General features: G+C 42.7%; 1 protein-coding gene across 1 annotated transcript; it reads left to right on the forward strand.

The window, feature by feature from the left end:
* The first annotated feature begins 414 nt into the window (after positions 1-414).
* Positions 415-26,347, forward strand: ccdc3b (coiled-coil domain containing 3b). Its single transcript, XM_084062794.1, has 3 exons — positions 415-1,161; positions 16,198-16,372; positions 24,309-26,347. The coding sequence occupies exons 1-3, from the start codon at positions 758-760 to the stop codon at positions 24,609-24,611; spliced, it is 882 nt and encodes a 293-aa protein (XP_083918920.1). The 5' UTR covers positions 415-757; the 3' UTR covers positions 24,612-26,347.
* The last annotated feature ends 178 nt before the right edge of the window (positions 26,348-26,525 follow it).

Raw genomic sequence — 26,525 nt, forward strand, 5'->3', positions numbered from 1 at the left:
AAAAGTATTTAAATCCAATTGGTGGCCATTTTCTTTTAGAGTTATAAACTATCAGAGTGCAATAAACTTCCAAACCGATAGGGTCGCGTAGATGAAAGCATCTGGAGGAAACACGGAAAAATGGCCACCAATCGGATTAAAATGCATTTTATTGAACAATACAGAAAATACAGGTACTTTTTGAGGGCCCGAACATAATTATAATCTCCGTGGCCATGGGGTAAGCACTTTATATTTGAAATCTGATCGCTTATGTATATGTACAGGCCATAAATGAATAAAGAGAAAACACCAGGTTGAAGTTCATCCATGACCATTGACAGTCATGATAGGAGTGGACAGTCATGTTTCAGGGCTAGGGGATGCTGCAAAACTAAAGTGCATGACCAAATCAGAACAGAATCCCACACAACGTGATTGCAGGCGGGGACAAAGAGAAACAGGAGAACTTTTTTTTAAAAGCCTTTCTTCTTCAATACTTTGATTTCGATGTAAACTCTTATAAAGAGGTGTGAACATTTACTTATTTCCATTACACTTTCTTCTGCTGTCAACTTTGAAGGTCTACGTTGCGCAGCAGGCATCTGGCTACTATGTAACGTAATGGTATCCCTATACAGTTAAGTGAAGGTCTATGAGCGTGTAGCCCGTTGCATCCTTCACTTTAAAACAATCCCTTCTTCAGTCAGTTCAGTCACAGTGTTGTTGGACTTGAGACGTAGCAGGCTACGTGGTGCGACCGCTTTATAAGGATATCATGTGCTTTTCTCTTGCTCGGTTGCTGTTGTTGGCAGCGACCACCTGCAGTCTTCTAGGTGGTCTAGGTGGTGGTGGCATCGGCGGCGCCCTGGGGTGCCAGTTGCCCCAGGACTGGAGACCCCAGACGGAAGCGTGTCGCGCGGAGCTGGCGGAGATCATCGTGTTCGCCAAGGTGCTGGCGCTGCACCAGGACTCGTACAGCGCCCTGCAGTACAACTACCTGCCCTGGCAGTACGACACCGACCTGTTCTTCTCCGCCGAGATCGAGCTGCTGTGCGACCAGGCGTGGGGCTCCATGCTGGAGGTGCCCGCCGGCTCCAGGTTCAACGTCACCGGCCTGGGGTACTTCCCCTGCTTCTCCTACAGCGTGCTGGAGAACAACTCCTATTACTTCTTTCTAAGGTAATAATAATAATGGCTTTCATGAGCTTTTGACAATCCTGTAAAAGTATCAATACCCTAATGTAGTTATTTACATGAGTAAAAGTACCAAAGTATTTGTCTTCAAAATATACTTAAGTACCAAAAGTAAAATTACTCATTACGCAGAATACTCCTATTCACAAGTTTTCAAATGTATTAAAAAAAAACTTTTGAAAATAGCAGATCTACAAGCTCACATTGGGACGGGTTGTGAGCTTGTAGATCTGCTATTTTCAAATAGCTGACGGAGCTTGTAGATCTGCTATTTTCAAATAGCTGACATATCGATAAATTGTACAGTACTGTACTTGAGTAGCCTACACGTAGTTGGTTATGTTCCACCACTGTATTTTTGCATAAAGTGCCCAAGTTTAAAACGTTATGCTATACCTGTGTAAAGGTGTGAGGATAGGCCTAGTCTAGGCTATGTTAATTATGCTCTTGATTGATGCTCCCTAGTCCCCTAGGGTGGCTATACATCACGTTTTTGCAGGAAAGAAAGCAAGAAAAAAAGAAAGGAAGGAAGGAAGGATGCATTTGGGTGCATTTGATGGATGGATGGTCTTTGGGGGGAAAAAATGAAAATTATGATTTGTTTTCTTGGGAGATTATTGGAGATTCTCCTGAACTACTTTTGTGTGACACTCTTGAATGATGAAGCAGAAGTTGAAATATGGAGATACTAGTTTCTGTCAGAGAGCAAACGATGTTGGCCAGTGATGCTGCACAGCTCAGCATGATGTGCATGCAGGAGAAAGAAAGAAAGAAAGAAAGAAAGAAAGAAAGGGAGGGAAAGCCCACTAACTTGGTTGTGTATAACAGTGGTTCTCAAACTTTTTCATGTCAAGGACCCCCAAATTGACACTTATTAGCCCGCGGACGCCCATTTGAAAAGATAAGCCAGGGACCCTAATAAGAGAAGGTTTATTCGGCTTTCTAGCAGTGATTCTCACCCATTTTAATGTCAAGGACCCCCAGTTTGACATGTATTAGGCTACGGACCCCCATTTAATGGCATTTATACCTCTGGGACCCGAATTTATATTATTAAATCAATGTTAATTTGTACAAATGGAACCAAATGGACCCTAACGGGTCCATTTGGTTCCATTTGTACACTCTCAGAGTTACAGAACCATAAGGGTGCATTTGGTTCCTATCCATCATTTAGCTGGGGACCCCCTGGAACCGCCTCAAGTACCCCTGGGGGTCCCCGTACCCCACTTTGAGAACCATTGGTGTATAAGATTGAAGAGTGATGCTGTATGTGCAACTGAATGAATTTAGAATAAAAGTGAGAGGTGGATTCAATTGTAGGAACTACGTATTTGGTTCTAGAGCAAGGCAAGAGAAATGCACACATTAACTTCAAATTAAATATGTTTGAGCAATATTTGTTGTGTTCATATACTTCATCATTTTTGTGATGGACAGAAAGTGTTATTCAATCAGTACCGTAAGCCTCTGCATTTCAACCGGCATGGTATACTGCATTTCAACCAGTAGCCTATATAAGGCTGCTGAACCCAGACAGCAACAGAACAAAACTACACAGAAAGATCCTCCTGAGAGCGAATTTTATTGACCCATGGGGTCAATTTATACACTCTTTACATTAACCCTTTAAGGCCGGGAAGGGGAACACATGTGTGTCATTTTAAAGATTTATTTGGCTATTAAAAAATAGTAGATATACAAGCTCATAGCGCGGCACTCAGTGCCGCGCTATGAGCTTGTATATCTGCTATTTTTTTAGAACAATCAAGTTCAAATTTGTGCAAATCTTTTATATACATTTTTTGCTCAAATCTTTGCTTCTGGGGGTCCCTGGAACAAAAATATTTTTAGATGGGAGGGGGTCCGCGGACAAATGCACATTATTTTGGTGGTCCTTGACATGAAAAAAGTTTGAAAACCATTGATAATATAGCAATATAAGTGAAAAATAAAATAAATAAAAACTTTCGTAAAAAACAACTGTTAGGATTTAGAAGACATGTAAAATCCCCAGAAGCAAAGATTTGAGGTAAAAACTTTCGCTTCAAAAAAGTATATCTATAAAACTACTAAAGATTTGCACACAGTTTCACGATTAAAAAAAATAAATAGCAGATCTACAAGCTCGTAGCGCGCCACTCGGTGCCGCGCTATGAGCTTGTATATCTGCTATTTTTGAATTGCCAAAGAAATCTTTAAATGACACAGATGCGTTCCCGGTCGTAAAGGGTTAACACTGAAGATTTTACTGTGTTACAAAAATGTATATCATTGCTGTCGGGCGGGAACCTTGTATATCCAAAAATCATTCTGTTTTCAATGTTTAAAACATTTTAAACTAGTGAAAATAGCCAATCTACAAGCTCACAACTCATTTGCATTGCGATGCATTGTGAGCTTGTAGATCTGCTATTTACTTACCCTACTTTTGTGTGACACTCTTGTCTGATGAAGTAGGGCATTCATTTAGGGGGGAAAATAAGTTGAAATATGGAGATACATGGTTTCTGCCAAACAGCAAACGATGTTGGCCAGTGATGCAGCACAGCACAGCATGTCATACTTATCGTATTCCCCCTCCAAAACATGTTGATTTAATCATCTGTTTAGTAAAGTGGACATGTGCCTGCAGGTCAAGTCATGTTTCATGTTCCTCTATTCCTGTCAAACAGACATTTCAAAGCGCTGTCTTTCAAAGGCGTTCTGGACTTTTTGAAGCTAAATGATGTGATAGCCCACATGGCTGTCTGCTGTGCTCTGCACCACCAACACTGTCTCACTACCCAAAAGGCACATTGTGACTTCTTGACCAAACCTCAAACGGTGACTTGAAGGGGGAGAGTCTCTTTGTTTGGTGTTTAGCCCAGGCGGGGGAACAGCCTTCCATTTCGACATCCCCCCACTCCGACATTGACTTCTAATTGTCGGAGTGGTGGTACTTTCCCATTTCCATAAACGACCTGCCATTCCGACAGTGTCGGACTGGCAGCATGGCACTTTATTTTTTTTTCATGAGTCCCGCCATTTCGACACGCATCTCTGTGTCTGTCTGTCCGCGCATATAGTCAATAAGATGGTTATTATTATTCATAATTATTCATATTATTATTATAAAGACAAACAGTGCATGACTGACGGACAGAAAGCCTTCTCGAATGATGCCCCGTTGAAATAATATAAAAACGAAATCATATAATGCTTGTATAACGTCCCATGTGTATTGCATTATAATCATTATCATCATAATATTAATCAAATAGACATGTGTGGCACGCGTGTGTCATGCGCAATTACGCGTGACTGCAACCATCATATAACAAATAACATAGCAGGCACAGTGGCAACTGGATCAAATGGATCAAGCTCGCGGCACAGTGCGCCGCACCCGTTATTTTTTACCTAATCAGATGATGAGAGAGAGGTGTGCGCTTCTTATGGTATAAGAACTATACAGCGACTGGACTGACATGACCTTTTAACACTGCCAACTTTCCTACTCATTCCTGTGTGCGACCAACCAACCACACCCCATTTACAGAAGGAATATGCTATATGTCTGTTATTTAGCTGGCCAGTAAACTCCACTTGTCTTGGACGAATGCCATTGAAATAGCCTAAACACCTTATTTAATAGCCTACTGATGAAGCATTTGCCTTCATCAGATAAATACTAATGTTACTGGCCTATTTGAAGAATGAACTGTCCGGACCTGGACCATGACATGTATTTGGGCTGCTGTGCGTAAAATGGATTGTTTAGCTATTTTATGACAATAATAATAATAATTATAATAATGATCATCATCATCATAATAATCATAATTTAATGGCCGCTTGTTCCCCGGCCGCACACAACTCGCTACAAACAAGACAGTCACCGAAACCTACGATCAATGGCATCCATTCATGCCTTGTGCGTCTGTCTACAAACTAAGTGCCTTTGATCCTAATCACCTTTTATGTGTGCGCGAATGGGCCATCAAGTTTGTCTGATCTCCCAGTGGGGAGTTAACGACCGCTGTTGATTCATTGACTGAAGCAATCCACACCTACTAAATTGTTTGTTTTTTTTCCTCGAAAGCAAAGACTCATGGAGAAATCATGATGTCATCTCAATCAGCTCAATCAATCATGATTGAATGGCAGTAGTGTATGGCCACCGTAAGTCCTTCGATCCCAACTCTCTTTGATGTCAAGTGGGCCATCAGGACGTTTGCTCTCCCAGAGGGAGTTAATGAGCGCACATAAGTGTGTGTGCCACGTATGATATGGACTGCACATTATGTTTGATTTGGATGCACCAATTGAGTGATTCACACCTATTTATTTGTTTATTCCTGAAATTATAAGCAGTGCATTTAAGTTGTTTATTGCCTTTTAGTTTACTACTTATTGAAATGTAATGAATTGTTTCCCTGCTTAACTGTTTATTATATATATATATATATATTATTCGATGCTTTAATTCAGGGGTAGGCCTACTCAACAGGCAGACCGCGGTCCATTTTTTCCCCCCAAAATATTATTTGTAGGTCAGGCCATTAATCTGCGAATTACCGCGACCACGAGTCAGAATTTTCCTTGTATTCATTTCATGCAGCGCTATGCATGTGGACTGACACAGAGGAGAGGAGGGCGGGATGGAGATACGGGGGCAGACAGAGTTTGAGACGAGGGTGAGAAAGATGACACCTCCAATCTTATACAGTGTATGTGAGGACGTAGTTGAACACAGCTGACGAGCTGCGCTATTGATATGCTAAGTAGCCAGGTACTCGCTCGGCGCACGGATCGAGTGGGACGCATTCTTGCATGCACGCTCGTGCACCTCGCGTGCACGCGCGTGCACATCCGTGCATGTGCCTGCGCCTCCCCTGGCCAAATAAGTGGTTGCACGCCGTGCAACCGCGTCCACTGAGCATTGCACCCCTGCCCACAGGTCACGTTATCAATCAGTGGGGGGGACAACACCACAGGGTAATCAGATAGAGAAAAACATCTAATAGATACAGTGTTCAACATTTAGGCCTACATATCCACAAAACAACAGTGAAAAAAACACAAATGGACACTTGATTAATAACATCTATAGAAAACAGAATTTAAATAATCAGGTAGGCTACATTAAACATAGGAAACAACAGTTATAATTAAAGAAAGTGGCTGATTGGGAAGTCCTCATTCATTCCTTTAGGAGACATAGTGTAGGGTGTAGGCGGCCTAAATCCAAAAAGATTCCCGCTGTAGCAGCAATCTAAGATCTCCTCCTCGTCTAGGGCATGTTCAATCCCCTGATATCTGTGAGTGGCCACATTGTGCTTAGCGGACATGAAGTGCATTGCAACTGCATGGGCTCTTTGGATCTTGGTTGCGAATGCTGCTTCTGTGTTCGGAAATGCGTGTCTTTAGCGCCCTGTTGGTCTTACCAACATATCCTCGACCGCATGGGCATTTTAGCAGGTGTTTAACATTTTTGGTTGTGCATGTTATAGTGCCCTTGATATCAAAACGTTTCCCCCCGTTAGTGGGTGCGTAAACCTTTCGGTGAAATGACATTGCGCAACGGGCGCATCTGTAATTGCCTTCGGGGATTTGAGTCAAAAAAGACGATTCTGGCATTTTGGGGATGATATCCGATTTGACAACTGATTGTCTTATATTAGGAGGATGTTTATAGACAACTCTGGGCATGTCCTTGAAAGTAGTGGCCAATTTTGGGTCGCTACTGAGGATATACCAATTGTTCTTTTTGTGTGCGTTCAAACTCCTTACCAAGGGCTGAATATTGTACAATGCATAAGGGACCGTTACTTAGGGAGGCGTCCCGTTTGGACTGTATAGGGTCATATCATACAGGAAAATAAACTAGAGAGTTCACAGAATAAATACAAATTTGAATACAGTATTATTTGACAGACATGGCTATAGCCAACATGTTACTGATTATTTGGAATGATATATTATTGCAGCTGCAATATTGATTGTAATGGATTCATAAAACTCTGGAGAGGAAAAGGGCGCGCACACAGTGCACCATGCGTAATGGAGCGAGGGAGGGAGTGTTATGGACTGTTTTTCCAACAATTTATAATACATCTGCAGCATTTCATTCATAGTCTAATGTTAAAGTCCGTTGTTACTCACGCCATGGCCCTCTCAGAAGCATTGCAGGTCAAATCCAAGACATATTGTAGTAGGCTACAGTCAATATAGTCTAATAGGCTGCTTTTAAATCTACAATAAAATGACAACGGATTGTCCCCTCTCCTGTTTGTCGTTCTGTGATGAGTTTTACTTTTTTCATAATATCAACCATTAAGCACAGTCAGCTGGCTGGTGTCAATTATCTTTCTATACTCAATGACAGCTGACGGAGGAGACTCAGGAGAGTAGCCTAGACCTCAAAACAATAAAATAACCAAATAAATATATACCGGGCAATTATATCAATGAGAGAGCGAGAACGAGAGAGAGAGAGAGGCTGTAGGCCTATATAGGCTATAGCCTATATAGGCCTACATGAGAGAACATTAAACGACAACTAGTACAGTGAGTGTGCCCAGTCCAACCACAACAGCACTACAACTACAAGGGACATTCCAATATAAACTTAAGTTGCAGCGGGGATATCATTATGCGGTATGCTACATTAGAGGCAGTTGTGCATCATTGATCAAATAAGCAACACATTTAATATAAGCCCAGATGATTCCAGCCAGGAGGAAAGAACGGGAGAGTAGGAGAGAGGAGAGTGAGAGAAAATGGGAGAGAGAGAAGGTACCAAAAGCTTTTTCTTTTCTTTCTTTTTTTTGCGTGTTTGCGCAGCCCGCACCATCCCGCACTGCGATAATTGCCTCTGAAATCTTGACTCTCCCGCTCGCCGTCCCCGCTCGCAGTCCAACCCGCGGGCTACGGGTCAGCCCGTTCATAACTAGTGCCTAGGAACACCTCGGTATTTGGCGCAGGGTGGATGGAGGCCCCAACGGAGGTCTCACCCTTGGCCAAAGTCAAGTCGGAATGGTGGGTCGTTTGAAAACTATGGAAAGTGCCTCCACTCCGACAGTTAGAATATGTCGAAATGGTGACATGTCGAAATGGCGACATGTCGAATTGCCGACATGTCGGGATGGCGACATGTCGAATTGCCGACATGTAACCCCCAGGCGGACAGGGTTTTTGAGGTTAGGTTTAGGCAGGGCCGGATTAACCCTTTGTGGTGCCCGGTGATACGACCTGTTTCGATGCCCCCCCGGGACCGTTTTGTCAGCGGAAATTTGATTGGTTAGGGTTAGGGTTAGGTATAGTGTTTGTGAGGTTAGGGTTAGGTTTAGGCATAGTTATAGTGAAGTTAAATGTTAGGGTTTAGACGCAATCAAGGCGAGACACCAAAGAAAGAGGGAGTCCCGACTTGAAGGGGGCGCCCTTCCAGTCAAACAGTGCCTTCCCGGGCGGAAGTGCTCGGACCCAAGACGGTCCGGCAAAAAAACAAACAGTTAAAACGATGGAGGCGTGCCGTCCCAAGCGGACTTGAGCCGCACTTTGGGCGATTGAGCCAACTTAGTCCGATTGAGACGACTTTGGGCGCCGAGCTTCGCAAAGTCCGATTGAGCCGACTTAGCGCCGTTTGAGTTATGTCCCGACAGGGACAGAATCTTAACTCATGTTTGTCGGACCCCTTAACTAATTGATATGTATTTGGCCACAGACCCCTGTGTGTGTGTGTGTGTGTGTGTGTGTGTGTGTGTGTGTGTGTGTGTGTGTGTGTGTGTGTGTGTGTGTGTGTGTGTGTGTGCGTGCGTGCGTGCGTGCGTGCGTGCGTGCGTGCGTGCGTGCGTGCGTGCGTGCGTGCGTGCGTGCGTGCGTGCGTGCGTGCGTGCGTGCGTGCGTGCGTGCGTGCGTGCGTGTGTGTGTGCGTGCGTGTCTGTGTCTGGAGCCAATGTGGGAGTGGGAACCTGTCTTGAGAGATTAGTCCGGAGCTAATCTTGCAAACTGCTGGACCGGTCAACTGGCCACAGATACACCCACGCTACATTTGTTTTTTTCACATAATTATGTTTTTAGATGTTTTGAAATATTGGAATGGAAGTCAATCAGGGGCTCTGATCCGGGGGCTGAAACCTTGGCAATATTTTTAGCCATAAATCACAGATTATGTCATTGAAGACTGACTGAGCATGGATGACTGATGATGTCACATTTACACTTCCCATGTCGATTCCAAGATCCAAATGATTTCAATTCTGTGATTTTTCCATGTTATTTCCTCTCAAAGTTACATAAAAAGCCAGTGGCATATATATTGTAACTGAAAAGCCACACATTGAGATTGCGGAAGGTAAATTCACGCTACTAATCTCGTAAACTTAAAACAGATGAGTTGAGAATTTCAACGGTGTGCTGCAGACAGTGTTGCCATGTCCTCTTATTATAAGGGACTTTGGGCTTCTTTTTCTGTAACGTTATACAGAAAAGTTGCGGATTGCGTTTTGTTTTGGGCTTTTCTCTGCAGTGTAGTTGCTTATTTGGGCTTGTTTCCAGATTTGTATCATTGATATTTAAACCAGTGGTTCTCAAATATTTTCATATCATGGACCCCCGAATTAATATGTATTTGTCCCCTAAACCCCATCTGAAAAGGTTTTGAGCCCTGTGACGCATTGTGAGCTTGTAGATCTGCGATTTTCAAATAGACAATGTACTGTATACAGCATTGGTTCTCAAAGTGGGGTCTGGGGACCCCCAGGGGTCCTTAGGGGGGGTACCAGGGGGTCCCCAGCAAAATGTGTTAACATAGTGTCACAATAATTTTAACCCTTTATACTTTGGCTATTCAAAAATAGCAGATATACAAGCTCATAGCGCGGCCGAGTGCCGCGCTATGAGCTTGTAGATCTGCTATTTTTGAAAAATCGTGAAAATGTGTGCAAATCTTTGAATATATATATATTTTTATGCGAACGTTCAAATCTGTGCTTCTGGGGGTCCCTGGAACAAAATATTTGAGATGGGGGTCCGCAGCCAAATACATATCATTTTGGGGGTCCTTGGCATGAAAAGGTTTGAGAACCACTGGTATACAGTATATATACAGTAGGTTTAAAGTGCTCATGTGCTCATAGTCGCTTCATTTTGGGCTCGTTTTCCCAGACCGCGGTCGCTTATTTCTCTCTCAAAATCTGGCAATGCCGGTGCGTTGCCATGGTGTTCTTGGTGTGTTCTGTCTGCATCGCCGGCCCGTATCAGCAAAAAAGCCCCTGGTGCTGAATAGTTCTCATCGCAGTCTCCAGTGGACTTTCCATTTCCTGTAATAAAAGGCCCAATAACATTGTCTCAGAGCCCAAAATAGTCTTCCCCAATCAATCATGAGTATGAGTTCCCAGGATGAAGCGCAGGGGGAAGGAGAAAAAAGAGAAAATGCAACATGGGATCTCCCATGGGACGTTCTCTAAATGAGACAGAGTGTTCTGGCTGGCCGTACCATATGTCAGCCGATAAAACATTTCAACCCCATACTGTAGCACCTTCCTGCTGGACATGGACATAAACTCGCTGTACGCTTTCTGGAGTCTTAAAGAGATAGTTCACCCCCAAAATAACGTTTTTTCTATCGATTACACACCCCATGGAGACTTGAATTAATTCTTGTCGCATTCCTAAACCAATAATTAGATGACCAGCGGCGGCTCCTCCTGTAGGAGACTGAAATTGTCAACTTTGAGTCTCCTACCGGAGACATTAGCATCTTTCCGCAAGTCTCAAATGATTGGCTTAGGAATGCGACAAAAACAAAAAAAATCGTCATGAATTCAAGGCTTCATGGGGTGTGTAATTGATAGAAAAGAAGTAAGTTTTTTGGGTGAACTATCCCTTTAACAGTGTCACTAGGGAGTTGAGCTTCTGAAGAAAGATGACGTTCATATTCTTCATAACTACTGATATTATTATGCTATAGGTTTGATTCTGCTATATAGGGCATACTGTAGCAGAATCAAATGTTTTATGGTCGTGATTCACCAGGAGTCTGGATGGCTTGGTTTTCAGGCTTAAAACTGGGGCATTAATTTACGTAAAAAAAACAACAACTGTAAAAACATGTGGTGGATGCCAACCAAGCAAACTCCGTCTCGACCTGCAGGTCTTGCTGAGGTACCAGTCTGACATCTGACATCTTGTTGGAACAAAACCTCAAATCACTTGCACTGAAAGATAAAACATGCACGCGCACGTGTGTGTGTGTGCTCACACACACACACACACACACACACACACACACACACACACACACACACACACGCTAGCACAGTGGTTCTCAAACTTTTTCATGTCAAGGACCCCCAAATTGACATTTATTAGCCCGCGGACCCCCATTTGAAAAGATATGCCAGGGACCCCCATAAGAGAAGATTTTTAAGGCTCTAGCAGTGATTTTCAACCATTTTAATTTCTTGGACCCCCAGTTTGACATGCATTAGGCTACGGACCCCCCATTTAATGGCATTTATATCTCTGGGACCCCAATTCATATTGAAAAATCTATGTTAATCTAACTCTGAGAGTGTACAAATGGAACCAAATGGACCCGTTAGGGTCCATTTGGTTCCATTTGTACACTCTCAGAGTTACAGACCCATAAGGGTCAATTTGGTTCCTGTCCATCATTTAGCTGGGGACCCCCTGGAACTCCCTCAAGTACCCCTGGGGGTCCCCGGTCCCCACTTTGAGAACCAACGCGCTAGCACACATACACACGCACGGTTTCTGATGGACAAGAACAGTCAAGTGTTTGATGTCCCTCAAGGGACAGAAGATTGAATCCAGATGCATGAGAGAAACATGCTGCTGCAAAATGTCCACTTTCTCACACTTCTTCGCACACAGTGGTATAACCATACATGAACCATACGGCGCTCCACACCTTGGCCTTGGCTCATTTCATGAATCCATAGAAAGCTTTAATATCTTACAAGAAGATGCTTGTGGTTTACATCTTATCAATGCATTTGGTTCATTGTTAAATTTTACCTTTAGTAACATTTTCAAACAGTTCTCCCACAGTTATTAAACCCATTTAAGACCTGGAACTGTGTCATTTTTAGATTTGAGCTAAAAAGCATTATTTTACACTTTGGGCTATTAAAAAATAGCAGATATACAAGCTCATAGCGCGGCACCGAGTGCCGCGATACGAGCTTGTAGATCTGCTATTTTTGACAAATCGTGAAAATGTGCGCAAATCTTTGAATATATATGTTTTTAAAGCGAACATTTTTAACTCAAATCTTTGCTTCTGGGGGTCCCTGGAACAAAATATTTTGATGGGGGTCCGCGGCCAAATACATATCATTTTGGGGGTCCTTGACATGAAAAAGTTTGAGAACCACTGATATAGAAACACGTTTTTCAGAATACTGTTGAGATTTAGGAGGCATGTAGAATCGGCTTCAGGTCTCAATGGGTTAATGAATTAATTAATTAACTTACATAAATACACTGTACGGAAACACATATTTTACACAGTTGGGATGGCTACTGTCAACAAATGTTTTCTGTTCCAGGAGAATGATAACCTAATCAAGAGTGTAATCATTGCCATAAACTGCAATAACTTTTTTAACAATCTAATTTATTCCAGTTTCTCATCTGTAAGTTTAACAGTATTGTGATTCAGCCATGATTAAATTGTGTAAACTGCTATTACACAGTATCTTTCAGTCAGTGTGACTTATTCTTCTGCAAACATTTTCTGTGATGTAAACAACAAATCACTTTTTCAGAATTATGTCCAGCAGTTTGACTCACACACACACTTAAGCCAAATTATCCAATAATCTCACTAGTTTTTGGAATAACTGTGTAAGTCAACATGTCTAAATATAGACGACGTTGTATGATATAAAACAGTGTGATTGCCCTTGGCTGCGATGTTTATTAGAGCCATTTGAACAGCAGCATGTGGCCTACATAAACAGCAGCGTTGCTTTGTTTTTAAGAGGGCCCTAGCCAAAGCCCTGAAGTATATATCTGCACTGCTCAGATACGAAGGGGAGCCCTAGCTGACATACAGTGGCATGCAGCTAGCCTATCATAGCCGACAGACAGTGGGAGGAGGGGGAATATTTGGAGCGAGCAAGCGCAAAAGGCCATCTGCAGAAGAGGCCTTCGTCTAAATATAGTCGTAACAAATTTGTCTTCGTTCCAGCGGTGCAACTGTGCTATTTCACTTCTGTTGCCAACACATTCCTCGAAGATTGTTTGTGTAGGGAGCTAAATGGGTTATTTTTATGTTTGTATTTGTGCACTGGATTAGATAATTGGCATGTTGTTCACATCATGTGTGATATAGATGTAGGAGGCACCGCATTGGCACTCTGATAGTGGGAGGGAGCGTCTCTGTGGGTGGGCCTCCACCAGCGGTTACAAAATGATGGTCCTCACCTGTACACCAAAAGGCTGGTTTCACCGTGGGCAGTGGTGTAAAGTAAACTAAGTACATGTACTCAAGTACTGTACTTAAGTACACTTTTCAGGAATCTTTACTTTACTGGAGTGTTTCCAATTTTCAATACTTTTACTTCTACGCTTCTAGATCTGCTATTTTCAAAAGCATTTCATACATCTGTAACTTGTGAAATGGGACATTCTGCATAATGAGTACTTTTACTTTTGGTACTTTAAGTATATTTTGAACACCAAACTACTTAAACAGAGTATTTCTGCATTGTGCTATACTTTTACTCAAGTCAAAAATGTGAGTACTTCTTCCACCACTGACCGTGGGGGTATATATATATAGGGTGCGCTGGGAGGGATAATTTCCGTTGACCGCATTTTGGGGAAATGCTCATGTTTTCTTTATACCTTTGCGCAGACGTATGTTATTGGACCATTTGTAATATTTCTTGTGAAATTTAAGTAAAGCATTTTTAAACTTAGTTGCACGTGAGTCCTTTTAGTTTGCGCGTCACACTAGGTTTCTATCTCCCAGGCTCTTAGCCTGCCGGCTGATCAGTTTATTGGGGATTGCTATCAACCACTATAGTTCGATAGAACGATGTACTTTTTTTTTATAGCTCAGGAGGCACTGTACTGTTGTGTAGCTTTTAACACATTCATTGCCAGGTATTCATTTATCTATTAATCCGCCACTGCCAGCGGTTTTACCTTATTTTGAATCTTTTCGACGATCCACAGACTTTTTTTCAACGCGGATGTAAATAAACAATGTCTCGGTGGAGAGACGAGTCTCTCTTCTTTCCACCGAAAAAAAAAAAACATTGTTACCGCGCTCGTCCGTTCTGTAGTTATCGGCAGTTGAATACACTAGCTTGTTTTTACCAAAAACGCAATCTGCGAAAATAAATCAGAGAAAATGTTATTTTTATAAATCTGATAACATTGTAGTGGACGGGGTGAAAATATTTTGGATGACGTCATTTCCGGGTGTACCCTCTTGATGTCAAGGCATCATTCATAGGTTGGCGAAGAGCGCCCTCTAGCGTAATCACTAAGAAAACACCAGATGACGTAATTGGCAGTCAAGCCTTGGATTTGAGATGATGCAATATTACGTCCATGGCATTCAGTGCCTAAAATGTCCCTGATGATACTGTAGAAATGTGTGAGTTAAAGCTCATGTATTTCTACAGCACTTCAAGTATCGAGTAAACTATTTCCCCCCAGTGAATGGTCATGGCACCAATGTAACACCCAGGATTCGAACCTGCGGGTCTCTCCATCATCTACCATTCAACCAAAGGGGAATCAAATCTCCCCTTGGCCAGGGGGGGATATTAGAGGAACTCCCCCATGGCCAGAGGAGCTTATGAGCTCATGCCCTTCAGTATGAGCTCTGTTACATTCAACCCCCCCCCCCCCCCATTGACCTTGTGCAGTGCTACTCCATTACATTCACATAAACATCATCTGCTTACCATATGGTTTAATATGCATATTTTGGCACTTGACTTGCAGAGACAAACTAAGTCAGCGCCACGTGTAATTCATCATTCCAACGTACCGTACAGCATTGTATATAAGAAACATTTCTATTCGCACTTTGATTTGTTTCTAATAGAGTGCCGAAGTCCTGACTCATTCACTTGTTCATCCCCTGGGTCACTCTCTATGTCATTTCTCTATGGAGAATAACATTGGGTCATCTTAGAATCGTCTCGTATAAGAATTGTGGTCCAAAAATGTAGGCCTGTCCCCGACTAAGGATTTCTATAGTCAAAACTGATTGGCCAAATGTTGCCTATAGTCGACTAATGCAACACCCAAATTTTTTTTTGGGGCAGTCGAATCAGCCTGATTCGACAAAAAAAAAAAAAAAGATGTTATGCAATAGAGGAACATTCCATTTGGGCTGTAGGGGTGCTTAATGTCTGATTTAACATATACTTGCTTGGTTCCCAATAAATCATGATGTATATCCTATTTTTGGCAAACTATTAGTTAATTAATATAACAAATTAGGCCAAGCTCTCAGTTGAATATTTTTTTCTCATAATTCGACTAAGAGATTGGCAGTCGACTCAGACTCCCCTCGACTGATTAGTCGACTATTTGAATAATCAACGTCAGGCCTACCAAAAAATAAACAAACATTTGTCCCGGCGCTATTGTCAGGGAGGTGGCTTTGTATCGTTTACGATAGTCAGTCACTCATATTTGATACAGTCTGTTTCTGGCGAAAATGCAATTAATTTGGCGGCGGTAACGTTAGCGTTTTCTCGCCGTCGGTTGATGCTTCATATCCATATGAGTCAAACCGTCGTGCTCATTTGTTTCTTTTTGGAACACAGTTCTTATATGACACGATATTATTAAGCACATCTATGGGAATTCAGAATGGGAAAGGAAAAAAACGTGACCCGGGGTGGGATGCGTAAATTACGTCAGACTTCGGCGCTCTATTATGATCTGCCTGTTTATCTGTGTGTGTGTTTTTTACACTTATTGCCTTTTATCTACAGCTGTCAATGTCCAATCCAATCTGTAATCTTTCTCCATATGTAGGATGGACGACAACTACAATATAATCCCTCACGGAGTGAACTTCCAGGACCCCATCTTCTCAGACACTCCAGAGAACCACCGCATGTTTTCCAGCCTCTTCCAGTTCTCCAACTGCACCCCTGGGACCACCGTCCACAGCTTCTCCCCGGAGTGGGAGGCTCAGGAGGACAGCAGGGTATGTACTGTGTAGACATGTCTATTCTAGGGCTGTGTTGCTGAGTAAGCTTTTTCATAGATTTCATAGATAGTTTGATTCATGCTAATGTGTATTTTCAGACAGTTCACCTTTTAAACCCTCAATATTTAGTCAACTTGGCTGTTGGCTCTGTACTTGGTCTGCTATTTTCCCCTCTACACCAACTCTCAGAAAATAGCAGATCTACACGCTTGTAGATCTGCTATTTTCGGAATATCTCAGTCGGTAGAGCACTAGCCTTTCGAACCACAAGGTCATGGGTTCGATCGCCGACCAACTCAGTGTATGAGTAGCACGGCTTGGGTGCGGCAAGTCGTGCGGTAAGTACTGAGAGCTGATGGAGAGTGTGGTCGCTCCACCTCAGCAATCCATCTCCCAGGCTATATATGGAACTATACGGGAGATGGGAAGCCCTGCCCGGAGCGGGCAAATTGTCTGAGGTCCAACAACCTCAGACAATTTTTTTCGCTGAGTTGTTGACCATGATGGAGGCGCGCCGTCTCAAGCGAACTTGGGCCACGAGAGGCACCGCCGAGCGAGCTAAAGCGAGAGAGTCGCGGTGCCGAACGTCGCGCAGTTCGCTTGAGCCGACTCAATGCCATCCGGAGCCCCAGCTCCCACTCAAAGTGACTATTGGCCAATCACAAATGGTTCCATTTGTACACACTCAGAGTTACAGACCTGTAAGGGTCCATTTGTACACTCTCAGAGTTACATACATGTAAGGGCCCATTTGGTTCCATTTGTACACACTCAGAGTTACAGACATGTAAGGGTCCATTTGGTTCCATTTGTACACTCTCAGAGTTACGGACCTGTAAGGGTCCATTTGGTTCCATTTGTACACTCTCAGAGTTACGGACCTGTAAGGGTCCATTTGGAACCCCCTCAAGGAACCCAGAGAGTTCCTGGACCCCAATTTGAGAGCCACTGTCCTAGATTATTTGTGTCTCACGGAAGTCACGAAAGTGCAATTTTCTCCCTTAGCCTCTGTGAATTATGACAGATTTATGTACTTGTTTTGCGCCCCGTGTCGTGGTGCACGGAACATTAACCACAAGGTCACAACGCGTTGCATCACCATGCCTTTTATAGAGCTTAAGTACATCTGCTATACAGTATTTGGGTAGCGTGACACCACCAGCCCCCATAGCTAAGCATCTCTCAGAGAAGATGTGGGAGTATTTAAGATCAACAGCAGTCACCAAACACCCCCCCCCCCCACCCCCTCCACCACCCCTTCTTCCCGTTGAGAGAATACAAAGAACATGATCCAAGTCTCTGTACTAATTCACCCCCCCCCCCCCCCCCCCCGCTCTTGTTTCCAGTCATTTGCTGACTATTCATAAAAAGCAGGATTTGTTATGGCAAAGGAACCAAAGCATGGTTCACGTTTTCATTAATGAGCTGCTCTTAGGTCAGCTCTGTAATCAGAGCTATCAGCATGGCCATGCAGTAATCCACCATGCTTTACTTACATCATCCTTATGATTAGGCTTTCGTCTTTGACAAAAAACACATTTGTTTTCGTTGGCACCGCTCGGCCCATTTTGGCGGCGAAACTGATCTCGCGTCCGCACGGAGCAGTTCCTACTCGACCGAGAGAGTGTTCACCTCATACAGGCAGAACATCTAGTTCTATAAGCCATGAAAAAGATAGATTAGAATAGTTTTTTCTTTGTTCTGTTTTGTTCGTTTGCCGCTGTTTCAGGGCCTCACAGTCCAGCGTAAGCAGCAACTGATTGAAACTCACTTCAAACTCTGAACCGTTTCCAGCACGTTTGTGAAACAAATTACTTTGGAATTAAGTGAGTGACAGTGACCAGAATGGCTGGAACAGTGTGAGCTCCCACGAACTCGTAAAGCGCAGAGCTTGTCATACGCTGTCATTTATAAGAAGACAGATTATAAATAGCTGTCATCCCGGGGCAGTAACAGACCTTGAAGCCTCCACAAGGTAATTGTCGCTCACATACTGTTGTGGTTAGGGGTTGTCAATTAACCCAGTCAGACTTAATTTGTCCTTAATGCGCGAGGGTATTCTGTGCCGAGACACCCCATCTGTTTTAACTAAAAAAAAAAGTTCCTTGAAGATAGGAAAATGTCAAGTCTTGCACAAAAGGAGTGTCTAAATGTCGAGTCTTGCACAAAAGGAGAGTGTCTAAATTTAATGTTTTGGTTTGGTTTCTATGGAGTTTGTATGTTAACCGGGAGTGATGAATGCGCTCATTAGGATGTGATCAAAGTAATTCATTACATACATACATACACTATCTGGCCGGGGACCCCCAGGGGTCCTTGAGGGGGTTCCAGGGGGTCCCCAGCTAAAATGAATAGTTAGGAACTAAATTGACCCTATATGTCTGTAACTGAAAGTGTAAAAAATGACCCTTATGTGTCTGTAACTGTCTGTAACTGAGAGTTTCAGAGTTGTACACTCTCAGAGTTAAATTAACACTGATGATGATACTACTACAGTGTAGATTGGGGGTTCCCGAGGGGGTCCCCGATATCAAAATGGTATCAAATGGGGGTCCATGGCCTAATGCATATCAAACTTGGGGGTCCTTGAAATTAAATTGGTCGAGTCCCAGGCATATCCTTTCAAATGGGGGTCCGTGGGCTAATTATGTGTCAATTTGGGGGTCCTTGACGCGAAACAGTTGGATCCAAATCGGATTGAAAACTGTCCCAATACACTAAAGCAGTGGTTCTCAAACTTGGCTGTTTGAGTCTCTCTCAACAGTCTCTCTCAACTACCCTTTTATTTATTTTTTCGAATCGGTCAAAGGTCAAGGTCAAAGTGCAAGTTCAAAGTATATCGCTTATACATGGGTCATATTTAAAATGACCTTAAGAGAGTGGAGCGTGTGGCGCGGCTGGTTGTGTAGCCTCTCCCCGGAGTGCTTCCCTAGTTTCAATTCACTTCATTCCTTTATTGAGACGTACAGACAGACTATAGGCTTGCCTGCAGGCAGCATGCTGTAGGTTTCAGGCTCCAGACCTCCAGACTTTCTTCAAGGGTAATTACCCCAAGTATTTGTCCACACAAGAGGCTTAGTGTAGAGAGACACGGTCCATGTGGAGAGATAGGAACCAAATATGGTGCACTTGTGTGAAATGTATACCTTTTTCCTCTTAAAGCATATGAAAGATCATTTTACCACCTTTTCCTTTGCGCTATAACTTGAATCCTCTTATTTGGAGAATAGATGCTTTTGAAGTGCGGAGATATAATGCTGTATCATATAGCATTACACACACATCTACAGTAAAAAAAAAAAAAGCCCCCAGGATATATAAGTAAGAACACATGGGAAAATGCGTGGCTAATGTTACTGCAAGTAATGTACTAACCAGAGATGTGGGACGGAGTCCAAGTAGCACATTTCTTAACATTTCCTCAAAACCCTCAGTTGCGGTTATCGGGTGGTAGGGAATTTACATCAATGTTTCACTCTGGTCTATCGTGGTATCGTTATGCCTGTCTTATACTTAGTTGCGTGCGTGTGTCGCGAAACCGAAAATAGCCGACCTATAAGCTCACAACACGTCGCAGCACGAAGCGCCGTGAGCTTGCAGATCGGATATTTTTTGGTGCGCGACACCGTCCCGTGCACATGTATAAGTATAACTGCAGGCTTTGGGAACCGCCGAGGAAATCCACACTCTGGGTTACAGACGCGAGCATCTGGGGCAAATCTTTCACTTAGGGAAAGTCAGAGTGGTGGGGATACGGGGATACTCATGATGGCTTTCACAGTGCCCTGTTCCAAAGCATGAATGACGGTGAAACCGTTCTCTTTTTAACCGAGATTTGTGTTAGCTCCCACCTGTATACGCCTCAATATTGTCTCTCCTTTAAATCCATTACCGAAAGAACAGGGATTATTGTGTCCTTTTCACACTCAACGTGCCTTTATATGCTTTTACAAGGCTGTTTAGCAAGACCACTGAGAGTAAAGAATCCCCATTTATGGGTACGTTGTGATTAATTACATGTTTTATATTTTCGCCTGGCCTCTCAGCTTTCCTGCACTCTCCCCCTTCACCCCCTCCTTTCCCCCCCTCTTACAGCTCTGTTGTGGCTAAACTTGTACTCAAACAATGGAATAATGCATTGAGACATGCAGGCTGTTGGCACTGCTGGCCCGCCCAAATAAAATTCCAGTGGTGTTCTCCCAATTTGCCTTAGTTCCTAGGAAGTCATGTTCCACGGTCTATTTACCAACTCATGATATAGTTTGGCAGACTGATGATGACGTCAGCAGTACTGCCCTCAGTATTGTTGAAATGGAAGTGTGTGGCTGGTTGCGGTTAATGTAATGTGACACCAGTGGTGTGTTCTAGGTTTTTTCGGCGGCCATCCGATAATCATTCCCTGCGCGTGGTCGTAGTTAAAGGGCTACACTACACAAAAATCTGCTCGTCATACTACAAGGGAGAATCGTTTTTATCGTGATAAAAAAACGCTCACAATAATGGTAACGCAGAGATTTTAAGTTAGCGTGAAATTGTCCTTCATCATACACTAGGATGAATGAGCTTTTGTTGAGCTGCAAATTCAGTACAACTTCCAAAAATAGCAGATCTACAAGCTGCAACGCGTTGTGAGCTTGTAGATCAGCTATTTTTGGTGAACATTCCCCCCAGAATAGGGATGCTGGGGGTTGAAGTGGTTAACAAAAGTGGCATTTAAAGTTTTAAGCATATTTTGATTATCGTGATAACATCGTTAATCGCAATAATTTTTGCCATAATAATCGTGACATGTCATTTTCATATCGTCCCTTCCCTACATACTACTAATATAGCGTAACATGGTAGAACACACCATTGGTTCATGTACTGTAAAGGTCTTACACATTGAAGTAAAGGTCTGCTGTGTGTCAATCAGTGTTAAAAGATGGCCTTAAGCCACTGGACTATAAAAGTAGCCTCGCGTGGCCAGACAATATCACACGGCACACTGCGTGGATATTAGTCTGGTCCCTATCAACGGTAGATTTTTTTCCAAGGGGCGGTTACAAAAAGATCCAAACGGACTCTATTGGTTAGACCTAAACCAATCAGAGCAGTGCTTCCTTGTACGAACCAATCAGAGCAGTGCTTCCTTGTGATAAGCCCGCCCACATTTGGATACTGGGCCCTGGTTGGTTCCGCACAACTGCGGAGGGAGAGAAATGAAATCTCTATGGAGGGGGGCCAGACCTAATCTGCCGAGGGCTAAAGTGCATGCAATTTTGCAAAGGCAGATTCGTCTGGAACCAGGCTACTATAAAAGGTAACGAAAAGTGACCATTTGATTGGTCATGATTGAATCCACCTGCCACACACTGGCTAACTATATATTGAACCTAATCCATTCCATCTTGCCAAGCTGCGCCGTGGCTACACAGCCATTCTCCTGTCCGGAAAATACCAATAGTCCACAAAACACCTCACCTGCCACCAGTGGTGTAAAGTAACTAAGTGCATTTACTCATGTACTGTACTGTACTTAAGTACAATTTTGAGGTATTTCCAATTTTCTGTACTTTTACTTCTACTCCATTACATCTCAGAGGCAAATATAGTACTTTTACATAGTGGTATGACTGATATTGGTCTGTGATTGTTTAGGCTGCACTAGCCTTCCTGATTTCGTGTATAGAGGGGCGGGTTTAAAATCAGCGCGGAGAGAATGCGCCTGATCCCATTGGTTCACCAATCTGTCCGTCAGCCCCCGCCCCGTCAACACAACATTACGAGCGACACCCACTGCACTCTGGTTGGTTTTCGTGTCAAGGAACCCCAAATTGACACATATTAGCCCACGGACCCCCATTTGAAAAGATATGCCTGGGACTCAACCATTTTGATTTCTTGGGGTCCCAATCTACACTGTATCATCATCATCATCATTAGCGTTCATGCAACTCTGAGAGTGTACAAATGGAACCAAATGGACCCTAACGGGTCCATTTGGTTCCATTTGTACACTCTCAGAGTTACAGACACGTAAGGGTCAATTTGGTTCGTAACTATTAATTTGGCTGGGGACCCCCTCAAGGACCGCTGGTGGTCCCCGGACCACTGGTTGAGGACCACTGCTGTAGATGGTTTGGCTTTCAGCAGAGGTTTAAAAACAACAACATTATACTCTTTGGAAAATGGTTGGCAGTAATGTCAAGTATTACGGTAAGTTGTTGTCAATGGACTAAACATGCCAGACCACCGGCCGGGTATGGTCCTTTTCATTTCATTAAATTAAACCTTTATTTAACCAGATAAAAATATAAAACCTCTTTTACGAGAGGGAACTGGCCAAGAGGCCAAAGACACAATACAAGATAAATTGAACAGTTAAAAGCAAACACAAATAAAAAACAGGATTTGGCTGCATGGCACAAATACTGAAACAAAAAAACAGCTTCCTGCATTTTCAAGCTCCAAGTCCTTCAGGATATTTACAAAAGCTTCATATGAGATTAGACTCATCAAAAATAGCAGATATACAAGCTCACACGTAACTTCTATTTTTGAAAAAAAAAAACATGAAAATGTGTGCAAATCTTTGAATATATTTTTAAAACTATAACTAAAATCGTTGCTTCTTGGGGTCCCTGAAACACAATATTTTTGAGATGGGGGTCCGCGGCCATATGCATACAATTTTGGGTGATCCTTGACATGAAAAAGTTTGAGAACCACTGATATAATGTCGTCCCTTTTACCCCTTATGATTTATGGGCAGGGCTCCTAAGTTCTTTTAACTTAAAAGTACCTAGCTTTTTTAAACGTTTAATATAAGCTTGAGCTCCCTTATTAACTAATTACTATAATGGTTTTTAACCTTTTTAGCTTTAAACCTTTTCAAATGTGCACTTATTATGAAATCCTTAATTAAGCAAGTAAACAAACAACCAGATGTCTTTTGTAATTTTACTTAAAAATGAAATAAAATAAAATGAAATGAAAGTTATAAATTTGTTTGTTTTTTAGCAATACAGAATCAACACATTCAGGAAAATGCAATGTTCACATAATACAATAACCTTTGTGTGAAAACAAAATTATTGAAACTTTAAACCTTAGACATCCTATTTAAGCCGGCATATGACAATAAAACAAACAAAATGAGTACTCAAACCCCTTGTTGCAGGCCTGATACCATAATGTCCAAAAATGTCTTCACTCCTGTGAGCAAAAAAAGGGCAGACTTACAGGTCAGGTGAATGGTGGTTGTTGTGTGAGGGCCCTGTGTGTGAATGATGCACGGGTGGTCCACACGTGCAGGTGGTCCGTGTACAAGTGGACAGAGTCTATATGATGAGTGACAAATCCTGCCAGAGGAAGGTAAAGCGTTGCCTGGTAGCTCAACCCACGATCTCGGCTGTTTTGTCTCTCGAAATTCACCGTACATCGACCAGTTCAACACTTGCAACTAACTGTACAGATTGCTTGGTCACCAATCTGGTAAAGACTGTATAAAATAATGTGTGTTACATTCACTTCATCAAACATTTCTCCCTCCTTCACTCTGTCTCCATGCTAGACTCCTCTCTCCCCCTTGATTACTCATCCCCCACACCTGTGTCCACCTCACGCGCGCACACGCACACGCACACGCACACACACACACACACACACACACACACACACACACACACACCCTTCCCTTCCTACAATTAAGTAAAATAAAACCCTTTACAGTAACAGGTAAAATAAAACATTACAGATCAATAAAAGGTGAGTATACATTTATTTTTCTCCAACAGTAAACAACATGAAACCAAAACTTATATATACCAAACTTACAATAACAACATAGGTAGGGTTTTCAGAAAACTGTTAGGATTTAGAAGAAATGTGTAGAATCGGGTCCTCAGGTCATATAATGGCTTAATGCCTCTTCTGTTCCGTATCCTCCCAGCTGCTGTGCTCCACCGTGCAGAAGGCTCTGTTTGAGGAGGAGGAGAAGGTGAAGACTCTCTCCGAGAAGGTGCGTTCTCTGGAGAAGGCCAACGGTCACCTGCGGGACAGGGTGAAGAACATGAAGCGCCTGCTGCGCCAGGCCAAGCGCAGCGACACGACCAAGGACCAGCAGACCCTGAGTCTCAAACAGCTCTACGAGTCGGACACTCCTCCCCAGGCCCCCCCGCAGCACCCGGACCAGGACACCACCTTGAACCAGAAGAGCCCCCCTCTCAGAAAGGGTCTCACCAGAAAGTTTTAAAGACTAAAAGAAAACTTTTCACTCCAATTCATTCACCTCGTCAATAATAACGTGAGTGGTCTTTTAATCAGATTAACGTTGGTCACTGCAAAAGGAACGTAGTAGTACAGTACACGCCTTTTCAAGAGGCATGATTCATGTTATTAGTTCTCTATGTGCAGTGGTTCTCAACCTTTTCAGGCCGCAACCCCCCAAAATAATCATACAGTATTTGAACTGGGCACCCCCCACCCTGACAAGCACTTGGAATTGTAGGAGTAGAGGCATTACATTTTGTTTGACTCGCTTCCACAGATAAATATTGTGAAAATAGCCGATCTACAAACTCACCCTGGCAAAAAAATATTTTCAAATGGTGGTCCGTGGCCAATTACATATCAATTTGGGGTCCTTGACATGAAAATGTTTGAGAACCACTGCTCTATGGCTCTAATATGCTCTGTAGCTCCAGAAGAACGCTGCAGGGATATCTCATGATGATAATATTCAACCAGTGGGATTTGTAATCACAGAGTCTGAGACATTCATATCTTACTATTTCCCATGCCTTATTGTGAATGTTGGGAACTACGGTTCACTTTTGCTTTTCACCATTACAGTATGTGTTGCCAGTTGAACTGAACTGTTCACAGTAAAAAGAGAAATCCTCCATTTGCAAATTCAGGAATGTACAAATGTGGACCATTATAGGTCCATTTGGTTATATATGTATGCTCTTGCTCTCAGAGCTAAATTAACACTACAGATATTACTATGTAAACTCATGCACCTTGAACTCAAATGAAAGCACAGGGTATAAATATAAGCATGTTGTTGTGGTATAATAATGTCTTTATCAGAGTGAGGTAAAGAGAGTGTGGCGACAACTCTGTTCACTTCAATAAAACCAATATTGTTTTTACAGCAATGGTGGGTCATGGAGCCCCAATACTTGGACACTCCTGAAACGGAATAGTTTCTGTATCTGGACGCAGATACAGAAACAGTTTGTGTGCGTGCGTGCATGTGTGTGTGTAGAAATTACCGGATACAGTATACGGCAGTTGCAGCAGAATAGAGGTTGATGTCATAAGGTATGACCGACGTTTAAAGAATCAAATTGTATGTTGTATCATCACCTCTGAATCAATGTAACATTTAAATGGAACTATATCTGAGGTCTGCGGTAATCACGTGACACTCAAGCATTTTGGACTTCCCGTTGTCGCCACTCTCTCTTTCCATTGCTCTGCTCTGTATAAAGTCATGTCAGCTTTATTAAATAAGCACACCTCCACCCCTCAACCCTCCTCTCTTATAGCCTCTCATAGCCACCCCCATAGTGCCACCCCAACACTTTTGCTACTTTTATCAACTCACACATTTATCACATTTTAGACATTGTGCTATCAATGAAAAAAAAGAAAAGCATAACTTATAAGCAAATAATGTACATTGTTGTCTTTGTTCTGTGCTGGGCACATTATGCATAAGTATTAGAATGTAGTTACATTTTGTATTTGAGAGATATCGTGTATTCACATACTGTATAACTCATGATTTGTAGCTACTCTATATTGTTTGATTACATCTCAAGCTGTCTGATTTCCCTTCTCTCTCCCTCTTTCTCTCTATCTCTCTCTCACACACACACACACACACACACACACACACACACACACACACACACACACACACACACACACACACACACACACACACACACACACACACACACACACACACACACACACACACACACACACACACACACACACACACACACACACACCCCAATGTAATGCAAGGTTGATACTTGTTTGTACCAGTCAACATGTTTTGGTCTGATGATAGATTGATAAGTCTCTCACTCATTGCTGTTCATTGTTCACGTCAACATGCAGAAACAGGTATATGTGTTATTGTTGAATAGTA

This window comes from Gymnoscopelus microlampas (assembly GCF_963454915.1).
Source record: "Gymnoscopelus microlampas genome assembly, chromosome: 7".
Lineage (NCBI taxonomy): Eukaryota > Metazoa > Chordata > Actinopteri > Myctophiformes > Myctophidae > Gymnoscopelus > Gymnoscopelus microlampas.

What these genes read in the sequence shown, in the direction of transcription:
- ccdc3b (XM_084062794.1), top strand. Translation starts at nt 758, where the DNA reads ATGTGCTTTTCTCTTGCTCGGTTGCTGTTGTTGGCAGCGACCACCTGC. An exon ending in TCCTATTACTTCTTTCTAAG is followed by an intron (nt 1,162 to 16,197) that starts GTAATAATAATA and finishes CTCCATATGTAG; the next exon opens with GATGGACGACAACTACAATA. An exon ending in AGGCTCAGGAGGACAGCAGG is followed by an intron (nt 16,373 to 24,308) that starts GTATGTACTGTG and finishes GTATCCTCCCAG; the next exon opens with CTGCTGTGCTCCACCGTGCA.